The 19,028-nt window shown below is 35.6% G+C and overlaps 1 protein-coding gene across 3 annotated transcripts in view; it reads right to left on the bottom strand.

The window, feature by feature from the left end:
* Diaph2 (diaphanous related formin 2) overlaps nt 1–19,028 on the bottom strand; it is a 765,516-nt gene that overhangs the window by 171,662 nt on the left and 574,826 nt on the right. For all 3 annotated transcript variants that reach the window (XM_052735290.1, XM_052735298.1, XM_052735306.1), the window contains one exon: nt 9,240–9,375. In XM_052735290.1, coding sequence (XP_052591250.1) covers nt 9,240–9,375 — 136 coding nt within the window. The remainder of the gene's footprint in view (nt 1–9,239; nt 9,376–19,028) is intronic.

Genomic DNA, 19,028 nt, shown 5'->3' with positions numbered 1-19,028 from the left:
GACATTTTCTACTTTATTGATGTTCCATATGTGAAGGGAATAACTGGTGACTGAGGTTTGGTCATTTGAAAAGAAGAAACACAGAAAGTTTTAAACATAAATATACATCATATATGTGAAAAGACATTCAATTTACATGTTAAATGTTCTGCACACTCTATGAGAGTATACACATCTTTACACATGTAGGTCCACATACCCGAGTCATTACTTCTTACAGCAGAGGTACCCATACACAGAATGCCTGGTAGTTAATAACCCTTTAAGTAGGAAAATGGTTCTGATTTGTAAGACAACAATACTATGATTAGGTGTGTCACTCTGCTCAGTATACTCTGGAAACTCAATAAAAACATGTAGAATTGAAATTAAAGCACTGAAAAATTTTCATCTGTGATAATTCTTTTGCACATTTAATACAACAATAGATTTTGTCCTTTATGAAGACCAAGGATTCAAGGACACACTGTGGGTGGAACAAATATAATTTTTTTTAAAAAGCATTATTAGAGACTCAGATGGATTCAGTGCAGTTTGTTGGTTCTCTGAATCTGTTAGGTGTAATTACTGACATGGATCCAAATGCATTCGACTGAGAAGAGAGTCAAATTAATCACAATGTGGGTATATAACAGCTGTTATTCATTTGATACTTTTCTACAATAAGAATGAAAATCTTAAAATATGGAACCAAAGCATATCTCCAATAAGTGATTAGGCCACCTACAGTGTGTTTTGGTCACTTCTTATGTAGTCAATTTTACTGTTTTCACCCACCTGCTCCAATATTCTCATAGATTTTTTCCTAGTGAAGACACATAAGGCATACACAGCAACACACACACACACACACACACACACACACACACACACACACACACACACATATATATTATATATATATATATATATATATATATATATATATATATATATATATATATATATATATATATATATATATTAAAGAAAAGCCAAATTTGCAATTGCCAGCTTAACTCATCTCCTACACAGGACTGATGAAATCTTGCTAAATGTTCAGCACACAGAAGACAGCTCTTACAGTTTTTATGAATCCGAGGTTCTGCATTTAGAATGTAAGAATGCTTAATGAGACCTAAGTAAATTACCTATCTTGTTTCACATATTTATTTTCGTCTTCCCATTTAAAAGAATATTTTTAGTAGTTGTTTAAACTTGTTTTCTGCAAGAGCTGATAGAAAGAGAGTTTAGCACTTATTTCCACTGAACTGATACCATAATTTGTAATTACTGTAGTATGAGGTCAGAAAAAATAATCACTAATGATAAGTGGCTAAAATATGGTACAGGAAGAAACACTTAGAACTTTATGATCTAGAGTATATTCTAGAAGTAGTTTAGATCAAGTATACTCTCATAAACTAATGCAGTCACTAATACTGCTAAAAATAGCTTACTAGAGACTATAATAAGATCCCAGTGACCAACCAATTAGTACAGATCATGCACTATCTGCCCAAAATTATATTTGACTGTCATATGCTGTACATTTTCACTTGTGTGAAGTATAAAGGCAAAATCCTATTAGAGGTAAGGAGATGTGGTGTGGGGAAATGAGGGTTGTGCACTGATGAGACTTTAGAAAGACAATGCATGTTAAAGACAGATGTATGTACAAATTGCCTCTTTGTTAGTCACAAAATTATATTAATCAAAACACCTCTCATTTTAGGCTAGCCAATTAAAAGTCACCTGCATATATTCACTGAAAATAATTTTATTATTTGTTTATTAAGTATTAAATCATTATTAAGTGCCAACTGTATTCTAGGCAAGTGCTCCGAGATTTTCATATATCCTCTTATTTACTTCATATAAAAATCCCATGAAATAGATGCCATTCCTTTCTCTGTCTTTTAAATGAGGAAGCTGAGGATCAGTAAGGTTAATTGAACTGTCAAGGATACATTGTATATGGAACACTCAAGTTTTTCTGGCTTCAAAGATAGAGAGGTAAACTGATTTCAATTGCAGTTAGTCAACGTTGAGACATCTGCCTTAGATGACATAACATCAAAAGTCAGCAGGTTATTGGTGATTGCTACAGTGGGAATGTTTATCAAATGAACGACAACAACATGGCATGATGTTTTCTTAAAACAGCCCCAAAGATGTTTCATTAAGACAACACAGTCCAGGTACAAGGAAATGGCTCATTCGGTACGAGTGCTTACTATACAAGCATGAGGAACCGAGGCCCAATACCCAGCAACCATATTACCCCCATCCTATGTAAGGCAGAGACAGGACGATTGCTGGGGGCTGATGGAGCTGAGCTCCAGGTTCAGGAGACCCTGTCTTGAGGGAATATGGAGAGTGACAGCAGGACACTCAACGTTCTCTGGCCTCCAACTGTTCATGGATGTGCATACGGTACACATACCTTAGTGTGCTAAATGCTCTAAAGACCTGGGTAAAATTTACTGTACTGAATAATTTTGAGAAAGCCACACCCCAATCTCCATTGAAAAATTCCAACCTAGAGAACAAAGAGAAATACCTCTGATTTTGAACAACTATATATTTCTTTACATGTTTGGTAATATAGAGAACAATGTAGTTTAAATAAGTAGGGCATCATTCTGATATTCCTCTTGTTTACAAAGAGAAGGTTTTACTAAGTCATGATTTTCTTTTAGTTCCACCAAGTATATGAACTTGCTTAACACTACATTAGCATCTATGAACTATTCATTAGCATATGTAAAATATGCAAGAATGGTGGTGTGCATCACCTCAGTAATTTATATTATCAGAGATGCTTAAATACTATTTCAATAGATTTTATCATTTGTGAGGTTTTGCATCTGTAAGTTGGGTTACTATCATTTAAGGTCTGGAATATGACAGCAAGAAACACAGTTTTAATCTATCCTAATTTAAAAAAATGTATGAGAAAAGCATTTATTTACTTAGATGATGTAATTGTTTTCTGAGTTAGGTCACTCTACTTAGTTCAGGCTACCTTAAACTCAAGATCTTCCTTGTCTCTGCCTCAGAAGTGTTATGATTACAGATGTGCAATGCCTTGCCCAAGTCAAGAGATAATTATTTTAAATTTTGGAAAACAGAGAAAACCGAAATTGCTATTAACCATTATTTCTAAAATTTACTTCTTTGCTAAATACAGTTCAAGTTTATCAAGAAAAGGTTTCATATAACTCTAAGAACAGGCATTTGGAGAGGGGAATTGAAGATATGTCAGAGAAGGACAGATGTTCTAGGTTGGGGCAGGCTTCCTGGAGAGAATGTGCCTGTGCATTGCATTAAAACACTAAGACATATGCATCAAAACTTGCTATTCTCTTATGAGAAGACTGACTGATCCTCATTTACTATCAGTGGACTAGAAGGCAACAGGCAACAGTAATTTCCATATGATATTATATGAGAAAGAACAAAACCATTCCTGATTAAATAATATTTGCATCAGAATCACAGCTGTGGTTTGCAATTTTAAACTATCATTTTTTAAATGTATTTTCCTTATTGCCTCCTGCAAGTCATTGCAGGTAATTTGCTGACTTCCATAAACATGGAAAGAAAGAGATTTATTTATAAATATTTGGTAAGCTTTCTTTCTCTACCCACATAACTAATTAATGGTTTTAATGGTCCCTAAGTTAATTATCATCTATATCAACATAAGCACAGGTTGGAGAATGTAGATTATTCCCAGTACTTTATGTAGTTCGTATACTGTACACACACTGAGCACATTTATTGATTTAGCATAATTTTTGCTGCATGTAAATTAGCTGTCTCCATTTTACATTCAAATAAATACTATATTACTGTGCATGCTCTAATTATGATTATTTTGGAAATGGTGCAATAAATGTTAGTTGAATGAATGAAATAACCTAATATGCTAAAAGACATCAATATATAATTATCTATTGGTAAAACTGCAGTTCTGAAAAAAGAAGTCTCTTGCTCTCTAATAAAACCGTGGCTTGCAACTCAGAATGTCTTTCTTCATTCTTTCATGAATTTTTTCCTTCCTGCTAGCACCGTCTTAAGCTGCCACAGGTTTCAAGTCCTTTGAAGAAAGAATCAGCTACCAGCTAACTCCTTTTTCTTCACCTTTCACTGTTCTTTCTCAGCTCCGTCCTCCTTGTAGTCACCTCTCCTTTCTTGTGCTTCAGGCTTACTACCTCAGCAATCTCCAAGAGGATTCCTTCAATAACCTGGGCTCTCCTCCCTCATCATGCCATAACTCTTGTGTCTCACTTCCAAGGACTTTCATAGGCTGGCTCCATTCTCCCTTTCCCACAATTCTCCAAACCCAACTGTTTTCCTGACCACAGTAACAGCAGAAAGTATCCACTTAGCATGAAAGCACCAGAGACTGAGAATATGTTAAAAGAAAGACATCATTGTATATTTGCTGTGTAGGTTAGAGTACAAATAATGCCCACCACTGGCAATTTTGTTGGTTCCCACATTTAGTATTCACAATAGAGAGAGAAAATACTGATATCATTTCACTTTTTAAGTGAGGAAAGTCAGCACAGAAAGCTGCAATACACTGACAGATTATAGCCTAGTAAATAATGGAGACAGGACTAGAATTTAGGATCTCATCTTTTTCATCATCTTGTTATATTTTCCCATGGTTCATTAAGCATAGCTTACCTAAGGCCCTGCTACCTGACATGCTGATGTGTAGCACTGCTGATGTTATTCCCCTTTCCTTGAATAGCTTGGCCTCTATTTAGCAAAAATTTGACCCATTACTCAAGGAGTAGCTCAACTAATATGCACAGAAACTACACTTAGTCTTCTCCATGAAGAGTTGACATTTTGCCAAACCAAATTGATTTCTCCCTTTGGATAGGCCTACAAAGCAAATAATCTCTATCATGTATCAGCACACAATCTACTAGTTGCTGGTTCAGCATTACAAAATCTCTTTGACAACACTGATAACTTCTTAAAGGTGGGAACTATTCCTTGAGCATTTTCCAGATTTTTCAATGAGCATTAAATGACTCATCAGCATCAACATTGTGTATATTCTAGGTCCTGTGTTATTATACTTAATTATCCCATTTAATCTTTGTGAAAACTATAGAAGATAAATGCCACTGTTCTATATTATAGCTGAGGGACCTGAAGCATTAACAGATACAGGAAAAGAACATGAACAAAAAGCTAGGTGGTGGAGTTAAAATGGACCTCTTGTTAACACAGAAATCACTTTTAAAATCAGGCTCACAAATTATACCTTCTTAGCATATAATACCTATTTTCTCTTTACAATAAAAAATATGGTCTCCTGTCATGACTTTTGCCTTCTGATCTCCAGGTCTCTAAAAATGGAGATTTGATATATGATATTTTTATGTTTCTATCTTGAACATTAACATTTTCTGCTTGGCTTTTGTGATATCTGTACTTATTTTTGAACTCTGTTGATGATATCTAGATTTCAGACATAATCTTTTGTGTTATAATTATTCTAGTCTTTTTGAATAATTAAATCTCAATACATTTCTCCATGATAAATGTATATAATTTTGTATGCCAGACTACTATATTTCATTGTTGCTACCTAGTAGTTCTATGAGCTCATGTAAGGCTGTTCTATAATAATTAGTCATTTTCTTAAATTAATGCAAAATAGAAATTGTTAACAAGTGTATGTAGTTAGAAACTTAACAATTGCATAGTTTAAGTTAAATTATTAAAGTTTTTCAGTTATTGTTAGTTTTGTGGTACTGGAAATGGAACCCAGGGTCTTGCAAGTGGGAGACAAGGATTTGACTACTGAACTATATCCCCTATTCCTCAGTCATTATTTTAATAGTATACATTCATAGGGTATAGTGTATAATTATATACATATACGCAATACCCAATGATCAAATCCTAGCAATTGGCACTTAAATATTTTTACCATTTTTGATTAATGGATAAAATAATACACATATATGTGATACACAAAGCTCCATCTTGACATATGAATATGTTCTTCTTTTTCTGCATCTTTTCATTCTTACAACTTAAGATTACACCTGCATAATCTTAGAGGGATGTCTTTCAATATTTATTCTGAAATATGCACATAGACAAAATACTATTGAAATGTATAATAATAATATATTTGTAACACATAGGCCACTAGTTAAGCAGCTAATATTGAAGCTTATTATTTCATTGATCTACATAAAGTGACAGACATTTGAAGATAAATATTATTTATTTTCATTTTAAAATTCCATGTATGTCTGAGATTGGGTTGGTGAATGGGTGAGTGCAGTGCCCATGGGGGTCAAAAGAGGACATAATATCTCTTGGAACTGGAATTACAGATGGTTGTGAATTGCCTGAGGTGGATGCTGTGAACTGAACTTAGACCTTCTGAGAGACAGGTATGCATTCTTAACCATGGAGCCATCTGTCTAGCATGGATAAATATTATTTTAAAATGTATCTTTTATGCTCACATCCCTCAAGCTCAGCATATGCAGAAAAAACTTACTGGAATTTTTACAGTGCTTTCAATAAAACTAGAAAAGATAATTAGTCATGTCTTGGTCAAATGTAGGCATATTTCCAGGGAAATAGTAAAAGACTGGTAAATACTTAAGTGAAGGGAGAATTTAGTGTCTTCCAAAGGAATATAGCCTTGTTGATAACCTTGATCTTGGACTTTGAGTCTCCAGAAGTGGAAGATAATAGATTTGTTGGTTTATGCTACCACTTTCCAGCTTTTTCTTATAGCATGTCTAGTAAACTAGTACTACACAACTCTAATCTTCAAACAAAACTCTGTGAATGTAGTTGAGATTGATTTCCTGTATTTCATCCTCATGTATAGAGTTGCTTCTTAAAACTCATTGTAGCTATCCCAACCAAATCTGTTTTACTACTGAATTTTATTTCTCTGTGAATATGTTACCTTCTTCAGTGCCTTCACCTCTCAAATCCTACACCTAAGCAATCACCAGAGACTGTCAGCTTTACTTTTTGACACTCTTCTTGTGATGTTTAATATTACGCGTCAACTTGACTGAACAACCTGGTCCAGAAATTTGGTCAAACATTATCCCAGATGTTTCTGTAAGGGTATTTTTGGAAGATTCTAACTTTCAAATTGATGGGCTTGAATAAAGCAGAATGCATTCTCTTCTAAGAATGGATCTCATCGGTCAACTAAAGATCTCAGTAATACAAAAAGATGAATTTTTTTTTTTTTTTTTTTTTTTTTTTTGCTGTCACCTGGATTTCTAGTCTGTGGAACTTCCTTGTAGATTCTGGACTTGTCAGTTTCCATAAGCACATGGGTCAATACCTTAAAATGTCTGTCTCGGATCACAGTACATGCTACAGAACAGTTCCTATTAATGTTGATTGATTGAGACAAGGATAAGTATAAAGATCCTGTAGTCAGACAACTTCCATTCTATTTCAGTGCTAACATTTGCTGTTCATATACCCTATTGGGGCAAATTCCTTAAATTGTATGACCCTCAGTTTCTTATCCAAACAATGAGATAATTATAGTGAACACTGCATAGAGATAGAAGGATTGACTTCAAACTTGTCTTAGAATGTAGTAAATCTTAGAATAGTTCTTGCTATATGCTCAGTATTATAAAAGTGCTTGCAATTTTTATTATTGCTAAGTAAAGCATGGAGTGCTCCAATATCAAGCATACTACTTTGTATCTTGATCAGATCTGGTTTTGCTTTTGTTTTAATTTAACCCTTTGGACCTCTTAGTCCTGAAGGGAGGAGAGGTTGCTCCTTTCTACTATGGTAATATTTCATTTGTACTGAAATGTGATTTTATTTGTATGTTAATAAATAAAGTTGCCTGGGGGTCAGAGCTAATAGCAAGCCATAGCAGAAGCCAGGTGGTGGTGGCACACACCTTTAATCCAGATCAGATGACAGGCATATTTCTGTGTGTTCAAGGATACAGTTATCATGGAGAAACACGCCATTAATCTCAATACCAACCATAGAAGACCTGGAGGTCTGTATAATCGGGCAGTGGCAAGGAGGTCATGTGGTTGGGTTTACAACCAATGAGAAGGCAGAACAGAAAGTCAATAAAAAGACAGATACACAGGAAGTAGGTCTCTTCCAGAGGGGAAGGACAGCAGTGGCAGGAAGGGTAAGAAGGCAGTTTTAAGTCTCAGCTCTCAGCTACTGCTCTGACCTCTTGGGCTTTTAACTCTGCATTTGGCTCTGTGTTTCTTATTTCTCCTAACTGTGAAAGCTACTTTCTTAAGAGAAACAGCCATGCCTTCCATTCTTAAATTTTCTAATCACTTTTCTTTGTCTCTGTCCATCTGGCCCCTCATCACCCAATCTGTTTTTAGATAAAGTATAACTCATTCTGTAGCTCAGTCTGACCTTACATTTGTGATCTTCCTGTTTCTACTTTATTAGTGTAGTGAGTATAGATCTATGCCACCATTTTGAGCATTTTGCCCTCTCTTCTTCAAAATCTAACCAAAACCAAATCAACCTATAACATATGGTCATTCTTGCTAGCTGAGAGAACATGTAGTGGATACTACATACTTAGCCTCACAGCTGAGCAAGATGCTCTGAAATATTTTTCCCCAAACCGGTAATAGTGCTGTCAATATCTATTATGACCTGAAATGTACAAACTCCCAAGGAGGACTTTTGTTATGGCACTGTCAATACATGCCTACAAAGTGAAATGAAGGTGTGAACCTCATCTCCCCAATCCAGCTTTTCACTTCTCATCTCACTCTCTTCTTCCTTCATGATGGCCTTCTCTAGAACATACTGTCACAACAAATAAATGAAAAACAAGATGTCAACAACCTAACACTTTATATTGATTACCCATAATTTACAATGTTTAGTGTAGAAGGATAAGAAATAAAAACAGCAATGTGAGAGAAATCTAACAGAAAAAAAGTAATAATAGTATGAGTTTTCTACCAAGACTAAAATCACTTTATAATTTATTTTTTTAAAAAAAATCAAATCACTTTGTACATTATGTGACTTTATAAAATTCAATTGCTTTTATTTAGTGTGGATTGAAGATAGAACCTAGGGTAAGGTGCATGCTAAGTAAATGCTCCACCACTCAGCAATATGCCCAGGTCTCTCTCTTTCTCTCTCTCTGGAAACTGTAATCTTCATGCCTCGCAGGCCCATGGAGTCACAGCCTACTCGAAGCATTGGAAATAGCTTTGTACCTTTGTTTATATCAATGAGCTGCTTCTTCTTCTTCTGGCGTTCCAGCTTCTCATGTTCAGCTTTCTCTTTTGCAAGTTTGGCTCTCCTGCTCTTCTCTTCCATTTCTTTTCTCTTATGGTTTTCTTTCACTGCTTCCTAAAGACAAACATAAAATAAATCATGTCCATTTTCTACATACTATAAATATAACGGAGGAGGTGCACAGTTTAAAACTTCTACAAGTTTACAGAGACAGGAAATTTTCATAGCAGCCTCAGAGTGTGGACATATACTGTTTGTTGACAGAGACAAATAATTAGCCTTAAAACATTTCTTCTGGAAAAAATATTGAAAATAATCTTTTTAGTTCTTGTTATGTGTTGTGGGAGGAAAACAGGGTTATCTATGTTGTAGGTTTAACAATGAAAATACTTGGTTTGCTGTTAAAATATGAACTACTTTTGATACACAAGCAAAGTAAGTATTTCATCTCGTACTGAAGATTTTCTTGTTATCTGCAAAATGGGTTAAAAGATCGACCTCAAAGGATATCTGTGATGAGAAATGAGATGTACACTTGAAGTGGTTCCAGCAGAAGCTAACCCATTATAATCAAGGTATTTTAGTCTATAATATGGAGGTGCTTGTGTTGCTGGTGGAATGATTACACCTAATGATGCAGATGTGAAACAATAACCTACAAGTTTCAGAGCTTTTTAGATGGTGAGACTGTCAGAAATGATAAAACAGATTACAAGCTCTTCAATATTTATGGAATTTCAGTGAATGAGTACATTCCAGTACATGATATCTGATAAAGTTGAAGCAAAGTGACCAGATGAAATAATGTCAGCTTCTTTGGAGCTCAAATGAGTCACTTCTTTAAAGACACATCAACTATGAGTTCATTTCTTCATGTTCTGTTTTTTTTCTGCGATTATGATTGATTGGATATACTTCATAATATTTGCTTATGTTTATACTTTAGGAAATTTTATATTTTCCTAGTGCTGTGGGATGTTCTGTATATCAAATGTGTTGCTGATTGGTCAATAAATAAATCACTGATTGGCCCGTGGTCAGGCAGGAAGTATAGGCGGGACAAGGAGGAGAATAGAGCTGGGAAGTGGAAGGCTGAGTCAGAGGACACTGCCAGCCGCCATGATGAGAAACAGCATGTAAAGATAGTGCTGTGGGATGGTCTGTATGTCAAATGTGTTGCTGATTAGTCAATGAATAAATCACTGATTGGTCAGTGGCCAGGCAGGTAGTATAGGCGGGACTAAGAGAGAGGAGAACTGAGAGAACAGGAAGCTGGGTGAGAGAGACACAGCCAGCCGCCATCAGGACAAGGAAGATGTAAAGTACCGGTAAGCCACAAGCCACTTGGCAAGGTATAGATTAATAGAAATGGATTAATTTAAGCTGTAAGAACAGTTAACAAGAAGCCTGCCACGGCCATACAGTTTGAAACCAATAAGTCTCTGTGTTTACTTGGTCGGGTCTGAGCAGTTGTGGGACTGGTGGGTGGCAAAGATTTATCCTGACTGTGGGCCAGTCAGGAAAACTCAAGTAACACTATACTGTTCCAGCAAGTATAAAAAAATAAGAAGATAAAGAAAATCACAAGAATAGATTTACAAGGTTTTACTTTGGGGAGTCTGAGTCTATACTGATTTTTTTTTCATGTTAAAGGGCATAATAGTTTAAACTACTCCTGAAAACCCCTCAACAATTCTCCTGGCTTGAAAGGATTGATTTCTTCCTATAAAATCTAAGTGATTTTCATCTCTGTGGCATCTATTACCCTAGTTAGGCAAATAATCCCCACATTAGGCTAAGAGCACACAACTATCTGGCTACTGTAGATAGAATCAAAGATTTCCACTTAAAGTGACAAACTAGATTTTACATTTCAGTGCAGCCTCTCAATATTAGCACTACTGTCATTTTGGGCCAGATATTTTTGTTGCTGTGTGGGTGTTGGCTTATGCATTAAAAGATGCTTGATAGCATCTTTGGCCTCTACCCACTAGATGCAAATTGCATCTCTTACAATGTGACAACCAAGTAGGTCTTTTGAGACTGTGAAATGTCACCTGAAGGACAAACGTCCAAATTGAGAACAAGGGGTTTCAGAAAAAAATTCAGAGAAGAAATGACCAGGGAGTACTCAGCCTTAAATGGGGCATACATATTACCTCCTCCAAGACTAAGGGAACACCTTAAAATGGGAGGAAAGAAAAACCTAAGTGATGGAAGATATGAAGAAGTACTGTGAAACCATGTCTAATGGGCATGATATGGTCATGGTACTCTTGAACTCACAATAACTATTGTTGCTTACACAGAGACTACAAAGACCACGCCCATCAACATTTATCCACAGATGGGACACACCCAGAGGATCTTATAGTAGTCTATGGCTTCTGAGGGAGATGGAAGTCATGGTTTCAGTGATGTAGCCACTAGTAGGTTACTCAGGAACCAGCGAACAGCTCAATCCCAATGTGTTATAAACAAAAAAAAATGAAACAAAAGATATGAAAATAGAATAGAATGAAAATAAAATCTTGGTGAGAGATGTATAGGAGCTGATAGGGATAGAGGAGGCTCAGAGAAGGTGGAGGGATTAGTATGACCAGAATGTACTGCATACATGTATGAAATTGTGAAAATAAATAAATTAATAATCATCAGAAAAGCACCCAATGCTGACTCAAAATCAGGTAACTTTTTCTAAATGTGTAAACTTCTAAATGATTTTTAAGTATTTAGCCAGGGTCAGACAATTATGTAATTTGAAGGATAAGCAGGCTATGCTTGTCTTTTCATTCAATGTTTAGTGTTTGTTTTATTTTTAAAGGATAAGGAAGAAGGCAATGTAAATGTGGCACAAAAAACACATGAAACAACATTAAAAATAGATAAAATTTCATTAAACTTAAAACAATTGCTTATCAAATGACACTGGTGGTCAGACAGGAGAGCACAGTGGTTGATGTCCTTCTTGCTAGGCACAAAGCCCTGGGTTCAATTCCTGTCTTACAAAGTTCATTACATAATTAATTAATAAGAAAAATGACATTGTCAAGAAAGTTAAGAGATGCTCTCAGAATGAGAGAAAGTATTTGCAAACCATATATCTTACAAGGGTAATAAAAATACTGAAGAAAATAAAAATAATCCAAAAGATGGTAAAAAAGACTATAATCTATAAGTTATCCCTCAATAAAATGAATGTTATATATATATATATATATATATATATATATATATATATATATATATATATTTGAAAAAGGCCAGAAAGTGCAAGTTGGCTTAAAATTTAAAAAAAAAGAAGATGCAGACCAGGCATAGTGGCACATGCCTGTAATCCTGACACTTTGGGGCCTAAATCCTGAGGATCACAAGATCAAGCTTACTCTGGGCTATATAGTGAATTCTAGCCTGAGTGACATTTCAAGACCCTTTGTCATAAAGCAAAATAAGAAAGAGAAATAAGTTAATAAATCACAGGATGTCCACTAAAACTTGAATTTTAGAGAAATCACAACTCTAGTATCAATGTATGCTAGATATTGTATGATTTCTGTGGTGTGTATCCTAAATATTATACAATACTTGCATATATTTCAACTTCATCGTGTGGCTGAAATATATGCCTTTTCTTACTGTTTTCTTCTTTGTTTTCTCTTGACAAATATGAAAATCCTTCTCTTAAGCCTCTACTCATTTTTATATGTATCTCTTGAATTACTAGGTTATCTAATGAAGACTACACAAATTATATTAAAAAGCCCAAATATAAAGTATGTTTTGAGATCAGGAATGCTGGTAGAGATTACTGAGGTAGGCTTTACGTTGTCCATTGCCTTGGATCACGCTACTTCTTTAGCATTCTTCACATATTCCTTTAAAAATCATTTTTGACGATACACAAAATTCAAAACCATGAGTTTATATAAAAATCATAACTTATACAACTGAAGATGATAGACAATAAGTTAATCACTAATATCAGGGACTTGAAGGAAGAAATGTGGCAGCTATACAAATAGACTACATTTCTGGATAAAATAGAGGCTTGAATGAATATCTAGCAAAATATACAAGAGACTTAAATATTAAGTTCATCAATCCTCATAACAATGGTTTCATATCAATCACCTTTAATTTTGTTAGAGTGAAAGGTAAGAAATTTCAAGACTCCTTTAATATCTAAATATACAGGAGGGAAAGAACTCTTTAGAGGGATGTATTCCTATCACCTTGATTATTACAAAACTAAAAACAAAGGAACAAAAGCAGGAAAAAAAATAAGGTAAGTTTAAAATAAATAATTGACAACTATTAGTAGTATTACATTACTCGTCCAACCTCAGTGAACATTTGAACATACAAGCACATGCACATGTTTACACACACTTATACACTTTAAGTAAGCATCATTGTTTCTTAGTGTAGAGACTGTCAAGTAATTAGATTCTGTGTTTCTACATGAAAGTACTCTGTTAAGGGATGCTAATGGAAAAATGTTTTCATAGTAGCTTCCTACAAGGTACACAATGAAGTCTAAGTTAATATTATAACAATCATTCAAGAATCAATAAAAAAGAATGAAGGAGAAAATATAACAGAAAATATGTCTAAAATTTCCTACAAAATAGTCACCAACAATTTTACATTTCTCAGTGAACTCTATATTGTTTTGTTGAAAATGAATGAATGAATCATCTTACTACCACTGATGTCCATAAATAACAAGTGAGACCTATGAACTAAAAATGGCATTTACAAATACATAGCTCATGTAAATGCTACAACTTACTTTTATTACAATTAAAGTTTTAAGAAAGAATAACTAAAATAAAGATTTTTAAAAGAAATATGGAAATTTTATAATATATTCCAAACTCATATATAATATGAGTTTGACAGGAATTATTCTTTACAGGAGATTATATTCCTCTCAAAAGCCATAGGTAATAAATAAAAAGTCCAGTTTCAGGTGTGGGATACCTCCCCTTGAGTTGTTCGGAGTTTTGGAGACCTCCCAAATAGTACAGGCTGTTGCCATTCTTCTTGGTTGCCTACCATAATGTGATGGTAAAATCCTATTGCTGAAGAGAGCATATATATTAGCCACAAGACATGGAGAAATCCGGTTGGTACTGTCTAGGAAGCATCTTCTCTGCTGACAGGCTTTCATAGTACTGGAAGGTACTATGTAGGCATTTGGGAATAAATAATTAATAGTCTTACTCAGTTATGAACTCTGTGAAGGACAATAATGATCAGAGTAGAAAGATATGCCCATGGATGCAATAGTGGCATATGTTATTGGGGTAATCAACTGCTTTATGATTGGCTGTAAGACCTATTCCACAGGAGGAAATTCATGTCAGGCACTGTAAATCTATCCAAGAATCCATGGTTAGGGAGTTCACAGGCCCCATAGTATCAGACTATCACTAAATTTGTACCTTTATAACCATAGATTAGTATAGTTCTTAGAACTTATCAGAGGAGTTTCTTCATGCAGTGGATAGTGGCTAATGCAGAAACTTTCTAAATAAGGAGTTTGCATCATTTCTTTATGATTTGTCTCAGAGGATTCATTTCGTATACCTAAAGATTGACAGAAGAAGCCAGAGAATCAGACTTAACTGTCAACCTATGGGATGATGTCAACCATGTAGAGGGCTGTACTTGCCCATTTAGTTAATCTTTTCTGGAAATGTCTCCTCTTTTTCTTTTCAAAATTCTCCCTTCTAACATTTTACTCTACTTTACAGATTGGCTTTAACTGTCCTGGCTGCTAGTAATCCTTCTATAATTTTCTACATTTTCCTGGAAGCCAGATCAAAGAGCTGTGAAGATACAAATCTCAATGTATTGTGTCACAAAGTAATATACAGGTAAGCTGGGCTGTGGTCTTATTTGTTGGTTTGATAAATGTGGGTGAAAATTCTAAATACTTGAGGTAGTAGTAAACCAGGATCCATATTTGTCCAGATTTTCCTCTCTCATTTTAGAATGATAACACCAGGTTACAAATTAGAAGCTTAAGATGAGCTTTTCAGCATTTGACTGAGAAACCGAAAAACCATGTGATTGCGGGAGGAAACCACTGCAGTCATTCATTAGAATTTTCAGCGGCAATCATGATCAAATTAAGGCTTTCCATTAAGGAAAGGAAGAAATCCTATTCTTTAATTAATAGCAAACAACATTAGATAGTCCTTCTCTATAGTTTCATTGTGCTTAAAGGGCATATTGGATTGAAGAAGTCTCGACAAATGCTCAGGGCAATGAGTTTTCAGCTACAGCAACCAGACTCAGAGAGTCAGAGCCTCTTAAGACTTTTTAAGCACTGAAATACTGCTAAACTTTTTCTTTCCCAGAGATTTCCACTTATTATGGTACAAGTGACCTTTAAAGTTCCTCTTATGAAAGATCTCATGAATACTTCATCAACCAATCAGCTACAATTGCAACAGAGGTATAACTTTCTTACTTACAGGCGTAATTGAAACCTTGATTAGCTTCCTCAAGTAGTTAGGTGACTCAGTAACAGACACTGAACAAATATACTGATAGCATAGCTAGATGGTGCTTAGAGTCTTGCTCTAACCTATGTAAATATGGTATGAATCACAAATGTATCCATACACTTGCCACAGGTAAAGCAGAAACCAAACAGAATCCCTCTTCTCCTTAAATCGTATGTTCCATGCTTTCTACGGACAATGTTGGTCTGTGTCCATCTCCTTTCCTCTCACACGTTTTTTTAACCTTCCACTGAAACTCTGCTGCATTTGTATGTCTGGCAGAAAAATCCATTTATTACTATTCAATATCCTCCCAATCCTTTACAAAGCCTTATATACTAACCCTTGGTACAAGGCAGGTCTCTGTCCTTGTCTCCCCATTGCCCATTATCCTCCAGTCTCATTAGTCTCTTTTGCTTAGCTTGAAATTTTATACCTATATTGCCTCTAGGCTCTTACACACCTCCATCCAGTCTCTCTTTTAATGTCCCCTCTGTCAGTACTTCTTCCTTGACCATCTTATACAATAGAACCCCCTATACTCTGTTTCCCTCTTCACTAATATTGAATTCAGAACATAAAAGGTCAAAGCCTAGTTAAACATTCCATACTCTTTGGTTCCTTAGAATTAGCAGCTGGAGCTGGTTGATTTACATAATAGTTTTCAGCCTGGGAGTTCTCAAAACATTAAATTACCAAGAACATCTCCACACATAGTTCCCCATACACCTCATATTTCTTTATTGTAAAAAATCATAACAGTCTTGAAAAAAACACTACGGTACTTTGGAAAGGTAGCTTTCTTTCTAACCATCTATAGGCTTTGGGTCACTGACATCTATCTATACCTGTTTTCTTAAAATGCCAATGCTGAGTGTTTCTGAGGGTTGATATTTGTGACTTGTACTGATGTAGCTCAATTTTCTGCCCAGAAAATTCCTTTGGACAGAAATTAGCACTTAACTCAGAGCCTCCAAGGTTAAGAGAAAAGATGCATGCTAATTTCAGAAGTGAAGTGTTTGTTTTCAAGGAGATATTTACAGGGTCCTCAAGCATTCATACCATACAGCTTCTCAGTAATCTTTTGTTTTAAGACAAAATGTTTTCTGATTTGGGTAGATGGTTTATATAAAAAGTTCAGTGAGCTGATTTGATAAATGATTCCCTTTTGGCAAGGGACAGACTCACGGAAGAAATTAATGTGCTACAGGTGAGAAAGGCAGCTGAAGTGAATTCAAGTAAGTGCTCACCAAAGGAGCCCTCTTTTATTCTGCACAAGCAGCTCACTGCTCCTACTCCTTAGGAAACAAATAAAAAATTAATGTGTCTTTCACTTGCAGTACATATCTGGAGGTTTGACAGACAAACAGATCTTTGCACACCAGCATGGTCGTGAAGAGAATCTCAAAGGTAAATTATTAAAAACAAGAAGACAGAAAAAGACTGTTATGTGCAAATCTCCTTGGATATTAAACTTGCAGTTGGTTACAAAGCGGTCATGCGCCAATAATGATGGCTGGCTGGGATCCCCAAGGCCTTCTTTTAAAATTTGCCTTACAACTGCAAAAACATGTGATCTGAAGTTGGAGGAGAAACTGTCTGTCCTGTCACAGTCCATTAGGGTGCTGAACTATGATTAGCTAGAAGTTAATCTGCAATCTGTAGCATGGAAAAGCTTTTCAAATGCTTTAGGTTTCAGCAGAAATTTTTGTAGTAGGAATGTGAGCATCCATCTTTGCATCTCGGAAAGAAAAACAATTGAGTTCAACATGTCTCTGTGGACCACTATTTGATTAAAATCTATGAAGCACTTTGAGTGACCATAGGAAAGTAATATATAACTTTTTTGAGCTAAAGGAAGAAATGAAATTCTGAAGTGACTGATATAATATTTTAATGGAAAAACATCTCAGGGAAGTTTGAGTGGAGGAAAATACAGCAGTGTTAAGTTACAGTTCTGAGGCCTGTGTTTACTGTCTTACTACTGTGTCTAAGAAGCTAGAAGAGGCAGCATAATCAATAAGGTTTTGTTGCTTTGCTTTTCAGAGGATTCAATGCATGGTCTGATGCAAGTTATGAACCACCAAGCAAAAGCCTTGGCACCTCAATAAGGTTCTAATGTGACCAATTGATGTGTAGTGAGAAGCGTGGGGCAACCTGGATGAGTATATCAAGTTACCTTGACAAGTAGAATTTATAGACTTGCCCAATAGGAACAGTCCTCATGAAATGTGAGCCTGAGCCCTCCTCTAACTGTAGATAGAGTTCCATGATCTCCCACAGGAACCTATTCTGATACTGTATCACTTGTACAAAGGAAATACTTCCTTATGTCTCAGCAAAAGCTGTAGTTTTTTAAGCCTGTGTCTTGTTTATTGACCTCTGTGTAAAAGAAACTCAGTCAAAATCTTCCTTTACAATATTTTCCTAGAGGTGTAGCTTGTCTTCAGGACTCTCCACAGAAGTGAAGCTAACCCTCAAGAGCAATACAGGAGATTCTTTTCAGTTCATAATGTGAGGGATTGGGGAGGGATGGGGCTTAGGGGCCTTAGAGAAAAATCTGTGGTCTTGATCTCCCACACCCCCAGGCTCAATCCTTCTTCCTCAGCCTATTGAATGCAGCAATTACACGATTCAGTGTCCATTTATAGAATAAAAAGTTCCTCATGGATATCTTATTCCATAAGTTTAATAACACTTGGGTACCCCTCTGGGTCGTTTCTACCTGTTAGACATTATTTTTGAATTCTAAGTTTCTCCATTCTGATATGACTTCCCCCAAATAACAACACAAAGACTGAAACAATAAGAGGTGTGCTGTTCTAGTTCTACCAGTTTTTGATGCTCAAATTATTCTAAAATACAGCATCTATCTTGTAACATTTTCAAGTGCCACTGTAAAGTTAGATTGGTTTCAATATATCTGTTGCAGCCATCAATCCTCTTTTCAAACAGCCTCCTTGGGAAGTCATAAACTTATTTTGGTGAAGGCATTAATATGTGTTTGAAATTCCTCTTTCCAAACTGAACTCCAAATCTACTGAAACCAGTTGTGCTGTGGGATGGTCTGTATGTCAAGTGTGTTGCTGATTGGTCAATAAATAAATCACTGATTGGCCAGTGGCTAGGCAGGAAGTATAGGCGGGACAAGGAGGAGAATAAAGCTGGGAAGTGGAAGGCTGAGTCAGAGACACTGCCAGCCGCGATGAGAAACAGCATGTGAAGATGCCGGTAAGCCACGAGCCATGTGGC

This window comes from Peromyscus californicus, unplaced genomic scaffold (genome assembly GCF_007827085.1).
Source record: "Peromyscus californicus insignis strain IS unplaced genomic scaffold, ASM782708v3 Scaffold_10__1_contigs__length_136768540, whole genome shotgun sequence".
NCBI lineage: Eukaryota > Metazoa > Chordata > Mammalia > Rodentia > Cricetidae > Peromyscus > Peromyscus californicus.
The sequence above is the reverse complement of the archived record's forward strand: the minus strand, read 5'-3'. Positions and strand labels throughout refer to the sequence as shown.